The sequence below is a fragment of the Belonocnema kinseyi genome, chromosome 1, assembly GCF_010883055.1.
Source record: "Belonocnema kinseyi isolate 2016_QV_RU_SX_M_011 chromosome 1, B_treatae_v1, whole genome shotgun sequence".
Classification (NCBI taxonomy): Eukaryota; Metazoa; Arthropoda; class Insecta; order Hymenoptera; family Cynipidae; genus Belonocnema; species Belonocnema kinseyi.
In genome coordinates, this window is record NC_046657.1 from 28137213 (window position 1) to 28144115 (window position 6903).

The 6903-nt window shown below is 20.5% G+C and overlaps 1 protein-coding gene across 1 annotated transcript in view; it reads left to right on the forward strand.

Annotated features, from left to right (window-relative positions):
• Window positions 1–717: 717 nt before the first annotated feature.
• Window positions 718–6903, forward strand: part of LOC117177236 (zinc finger MYND domain-containing protein 10) — a 22796-nt gene continuing 16610 nt past the window's right edge. Inside the window, exons 1-3 of the mRNA XM_033367812.1 lie at window positions 718–1062; window positions 1136–1244; window positions 1340–1617. Coding sequence (XP_033223703.1) covers window positions 968–1062; window positions 1136–1244; window positions 1340–1617 — 482 coding nt within the window. The 5' untranslated portion in view covers window positions 718–967. The remainder of the gene's footprint in view (window positions 1063–1135; window positions 1245–1339; window positions 1618–6903) is intronic.

Here is a 6903-nt window from a genome sequence, read left to right on the forward strand (position 1 = left end):
TTGCCGCACATTTTCAATTTCCAGCCCTTTTTAAAATTTTTTATAATAATTTGTCACACTTTTTGAATTTTAATTTCAATTTGCTGCACTTCTTAATTTTCACTTCAATTTCGAACCCTTTTTTAATTTTAATTTGCCCCATTTCTGTATTTTCATTTCAGATTTCACCCCTTTTTAATTTTTTATTACAATTGGCTGGCCGTTGTCAATTTCAATTTGCCGCACATTTTCAATTTCCAACCCTTTTTAAAAATTTTTTATTGTAATTTGTCACACTTTTTCAATTTTAATTTCAATTTGCCGCACTTTTTTAATTTTAATTTCAATTTTTAATTACAATTTGTCGCACTTGTTCAATTTAAATTGTATGTCCTTTTTCAATCTTCATTTCAATTTTTTGCCCTTCTTTTATTTTCACTTCAATCTCGAGCCCTTTTTCCATTTTCTTTTTAATTTGCCGCTTTTTTCCACTTTAACTTCAATTTTCAGCCATTTTTTATCTTTCCAATTTTCATTTCAATTTGCTGTCCTTTTTCAATTTCAATTTTCCGCACTTTTTTAATTTTCATTACAATTTCCAGCCCTATTTCAATTTTTTAATTTTTATTTAATTTTATTTTTCTAGTCTTTTTCAATTTCCATTTTAATTATAATATAATGATAAAAGAATCTAAGCCACCCTGCCTCCCTTAACAATTTTGTCGCCCTTTTTCAATTTGCATTACTAATTTTTTCAACTGCCGATTTGGAAAACAATGAAAAAAAACTTGTTCTGTAATAATAAAAAAAACATTCAGGCCGCCGTAAATAAATAAATACTGCACTCCCCTTTTTGCGCATGCTCTGAGGTTAAAATTCCCTGCTTCTTAGTTACCGAATAGAAAACTTTATTTACAAATGGCGCACACGTTATTTCTGATTAGAATTATTATTTAAAATAAAATAAACCAGAAAAGATTTTTAAAAAATGGGAGAACCGGAAAATATTCTATCTTCCTGGGAATCCGAAACTTACATAGAACATTTAGAACCTTCCGAATTGGACCATTTTGGAACAAAAGGGTATTTTATCAAGGTTTATTTAAAAAAAAAAAAAACTATATTAAATATAAATTAACAATTTTGAAAATTACAGATGGTTCGAACATCACAAAAAATTAATGTTGCTAAATCAGCAAAGTATTTTAGAAATTAGTTCAATGAGAGAAGAAAGTATCAAAGAATGGTTTGTCTCTCTAAAAAAAGTAGGCAAATTTTACATTCTATAGAAAGTAATTAAAATATAAATTATTATTAAATGAATTAAATAATTCAAATTAATTAATTTTTTAATTTTTAGATACCGGTTTTAATTCACGAAGCTATTCAGGTTGAAATTTGGAAGCACAAGGTATTTCCTTTGCTAATTGAAATGAACGAAGAACCATCGAATACTTTTATTATATACAGTGTCTTTTACCACGAAGAATTGGCAATTTCTTTAATCGAAAATGTTTTATTTCACTCGGAAAGTATTGAAATTCTGGACGATTGTGTTCTCGATTTGATAGATTATTCTGTAAATAATATTACTGCCCTCTTGTACGGAGAAAACGACATTTGTACTAAAAATCCCAAGTAAGTCCCTTTTTTTCAGAATTTATTATTAAGGCCATGTAATAGTTCAGAAATTTCTACTTTTAAATACTTTTTTTCTCTTGTTTTTGCATTTTTATTTTTTTATTCTTATTGAATTATTGTTTTGCTATTATTATCTAATTCTAATAGTCAACAGATTCCTACTTTTTCAGAAATTTGGAAAATCCCGAATAAGTCCCTCTATTAAGAATTATTGTTTTTCTATTCTTTTTGAATTTTTGAATTTTTGTTAAATCATTTTCACATGATCATTATGCAATAGTTAACAAATTTCTAATTTTTCAGAACTTTTTAAAATCCCAAGTATGTCCCTTTTTCAATAATTATTCTTTTTTTTTAATTTTTATTAAATTATTGTTTTATTGTTATTATTTAATAGTTAAGAAGATTCCTACTTTTTTAAAACATTTTAAGATCCCAAGTAAGTCTCTTTTTCAAGCATTATTATTTTGAACGTTCTTGAATTTGTAAAATCTTTAAAATCCTAAGTAAGTCAAATGTTCAAGAATTATTGTTTTTTTATTTTAATATTAATTGTTTAAATGTTTATTATATTATTTTTATTATTATTATGAAATAATTAACAAATTCCAACTTTTTCGAAACTTTTAAAAAATCAATCAAAAATGATTGATTTCTATTGTTTTTTAATTTTTATTTAATCATTGTCTTATGATTATTATGTAATAGTCAACATGTTCCTACTTTCTCTAAATTTTTTAAAATCCTCAGTAAGTCCCTTTTTCAATAATTATTGTTATTTTTTATTTTTTTCTATTTTAATTCTAAGTTTTGAATTTTTATACAATTATTATTTTATTATTATTATCTGATAGTCAACAGATTCCAACTTTTTCGAAACTTTTTAAAATCACAAGTTAGTCTCTTCACCAAGAATTATTGGTTTTTAATTTTTTAATTTTTATTGAATCATTGTCTTATGAATATTATGTAATAGTTAACAGATTCCTACTCGTTCAAAATTTTTAATAGCCTAAGTAAGTCCCTTTTTCAAGAATGATTGTTCTTTCCTATTTTTATTTTTTAATTTTCGATAAATTATTATTTTATTATTATTATCTAATAGTCAACAGATTTCTACCTTTTCTAAACTTTTTAAAGTCCCAAGTATGCTCATTTTTCAATAATTGTTGTTTTTTTTTTTAATTTTTATTGAATTACTGTTTTATTATCTCTTTTCCAAGCATTACTGTTTTTGATTGTTTTTTAATTTTTTAAATTTGTATTGTTTCATGATTATTATGTATTAGTTAACAAATTCCTAATTTTTGTAATCTTTTTAAAATTCTAAGTAAGACTTTTTTTCAATAATTTTTTTTTTCTATTTTAATTTTAATATTTGAATCTTTATTAAATTATTATTTTATTGTTATAATCTAATAGTCAACAGATTTCTAATTTTTCGAAACTTTTTAAAATGTCAAATAAGTCCCTTTATCAATAACTATTGTTTTTTTTTCTTGAATTTGAATTTTTTAATTGAATTATGGTTTTGTATCATTATTATGGAATAGTTAACAGTTTCCTACTTTTTCAAAAATTCTAAAATCCCAGGAAAGTCTCTTTTTCAAAAATTATTGTTTTTTAATTTTTTTAATTTTTATTGTTTCATGCTTATTATATATTAGTTAAAAAATTGCTAATTTAAATTTTTTTAAATTCTCAGTAAATCCTTTTATCAAAATTTTGTTTTCTATTTTAATTTGAATTTTTTATTGAGTTATTGTTTTATTATTATTATTATTATTATTTAATAGTTAACAGTTTCCTAATTTTTTGAAATCCCAAGCAAGTCCCTTTTTCAAGAATTGTTGTTTTTATTGTTCTTGCTTTTTTTATTGGATTATTATTATTGTTGTTGTTGTTATTATGTAATAGTTGACAGATTCCTACTTTTTCAACACTTTTTAAAAATCCAAGTATATCACTTTTTCAATAATTACTATTTTTTTTAATTTTTATTGAATTGTTGTTTTATTGCTATTATGTAATAGTTAATAGTTTCCTACTTTTTCAAAACTTTTTAAAATCCCAAGTAAGTCCTCTTTTGAATTATTATTGTTTTTTGTTATTTATATTGAATTACTGTTTCATAATTATTATGTAATAGTTAAAAATATTCCTACTTTTTCAAAAAATGTAAAATCCGAATTAAGTCTCTTTTCCAAGCATTATCGTTTTTGATTTTTTTTTTGAATTTTTTAAATTTTTATTGTTTCATGATTATTATGTATTAGTTAACAAATTCCTAATTTTTGTAATCTTTTTAAAGTTCTAAGTAAGTCCTTCTTTCAAGATTTTTTTTTTTTCATTTTTAATTTTAATTTTTGAATCCATTAAATTATTATTTTATTGTTATTATCTAATAGTCAACAGATTTATAATTTTTCGAAACTTTTTAAAATCTCAAATAAGTCCCTTTGTCAATAATTATTGATTTTTTTTTGTTCTTTAACTTGAATTTTTTTAATTGAATTATTGTTTTTTGATGATTATTATGTAATACTTAACAGTTTCCTAATTTTTCAAAACATTTTAAAATCTTAAGTGAGTCCCCCTTTCAATAATTATTGTTTTTTTTATTTATATTGAATCATTGTTTTATAATTATCATGTAATTGTTAAAGAGATTCCTACTTTTCAAAAAATTTTGAAATCCCAAGTAAGTCTCTTTTCCAAGCATTATTGTTTTTTAATTTTTTTAATTTTTATTGTTTAATGCTTATTATGTATTAGTTAAAGAGATTCCTACTTTTTCAAAAAATTTTGAAATCCCAAGTAAGTCTCTTTTTCAAGCATTATTGTTTTTTAATTTTTAAAATTTTTATTGTTTCATGCTTATTATGTATTAGTTAAAAAATTCCTAATTAAAGTTTTTTTTTTTTAATTCTCAGTGAGTCCTTTTTTCGAAATTTTTTTTTCTATTTTAATTTTAATTTTGTAATCGTTATCAAATTATTATTTTATTAATATTTTTATTGTTATTATTATTGTTGTTGTTATTATATAATAGTTAACAGATTCCTACTTTTTCAACACTTTTTAAAACCCCAAGTATATCCCTTTTTCAATAATTACTGTTATTTTTTTTATTTTTATTGAATTATTGTTTTATTATTATTATTATGTAATAGTTAATAGTTTCCTACTTTTTCAAAACTTTTTAAAATCCCAAGTAAGTCCCCTTTTGAATTATTATTGTTTTTTTTGTTATTTATATTGAATTATTGTTTTATAATTATTATGTAATAGTTAAAAATATTCCTACTTTTTCAAAAAATGTAAAATCCGAATTAAGTCTCTTTTTTCAAGCATTATTGTTTTTGAATCTTTTTAAATTTTTTTAACTTTTATTGTTTCATGATTATTATGTATTAGGTAACAAATTCCTCAGTTTTAATATCTTTTTAAAATCCTAAGTAAGACCTTTTTTCAAGAATTTTTTTTCTTTTTTAATTTTAATTTTTGAATCTTTATTAAATCATTATTTTATTTTTATTGTCTAGTAGTCAACAAATTCAAACTTTTTCGAAACTTTCTAAAATTCCCAATTTTCAATCAATTATTATTATTATTATCTAATAGTCAACAGATTTCTACTTTTTCTAAACTTTTCAAAATCCCAAGTATGTTCCTTTTTCAATAATGATTGTTTTTTTGTTATTTATATTGAATTATTGTTTCATAATTATCATGTAATAGTTAAAAAGATTCCTACTTTTTGAAATAATTTTGAAATCCCAAGTAAGTCTCTTTTCGCTTTCGATTGTTTTTTAATTTAAAAAATGTTAATTATTTCATGCTTATTATGTATTAGTTAAAAAATTCCTAATTAAATTTTTTTTTAATCCTCATTAAGTCCTTTTTCAAGATTTTTTTCCTATTTCAATTTCAATTTGTTAATCTTTATTAAATTATTTCATTAATATTATCTAATATTCAACGTATTTCTACTTTTTCGAAACTTTTAAAAATCTCACGTAAGTCCCTTTATCAAGAATTGTTGATTTTTTATTGTTCTTGAATTTGAATTTTTTAAATTGAATTGTTTTATTATTATTATTCAATATTTAACAATTTCCTACTTTTTTAAAATCCCAAGCAAGTACCCTTTTCAAGAATTCTTGTTTTTAAACACGGTTTACAAATCCAAGTATATCCCTTTTTCAATAATTATTCTTTTTTTTATTTTTCTTGCAATAATAAGTGCCCTTTTGAATTATTATTGTTTTTTGGTTATTTATATTGAATTATTGTTTTCTAATTATTATGCAATAGTTAAAAAGATTCTAACTTTTTCAAAAAAAAATTAAAATACCAATTTAAGTCTCTTTTCCAAGCATTATTGTTTTTGATTGTTTTGGAATTTAAAAAATTTTCATTGTTCCATTATTATGATTTAATTAATTTTATTAATTAATAATTAATTATAATATATAATAATTATTAATAATAATTAATCAATAATTAATTTTAATATTTTATTTTTAATTAATTATGATTTAATTAATAAATTCCTAATTTTTAAAATCTTTTTAAAATTCTAAGTAAATCCTTCTTTCAAGTTTTTTTTTCATTATTAATTTTAATTTTTGAATCTTTATTAAATGATTATTTTATTATTATTATCTAATGGTCAACAGATTTATACTTATCGGAACTTTTTAAAATCTTAAGTAAGTCCCTTTATCAAGAATTATTGTTTTTTATTATTTTTAATTTGAATTATTGTTTTATTATTATTATTATTATTATTATTATTATTATTATTATTATTATTATTATGTAATATTTAACAGTTTCCGACTTTTTCAATAATTATTGCTTTTTAATAACTTTTATTAAATTATTGTTTTATTATCATTATTATTATTATTATTATTATTATTATTATTACTAATTTTGTACTTTTTATTAAATTATTATTTTATTATTATTATCTAATAGTCAAACGATTCCCACTTTTTCGAAACTTTTTAAATTATTTTTTAAATTATTGTTTTTTATTCTTTTTGAATTTGAATTTTTTTATTTTTATCGAATCATTGTCTTATGCTTATTATGTAATAGTTAACAGATTCCTACTTTTTTTAAACTTTTTAAAATCCCAAGTAAGATCCTTTTTCAAGAATTTTTTTCTATTTAAGGGCATGTGACACAGCTAAATACCTATATTACCGACCTCACTTTTTCCGTTCATTCAATGTTTTTTTGAACCTAAGAACTTTTTTTGTAAATAAAATA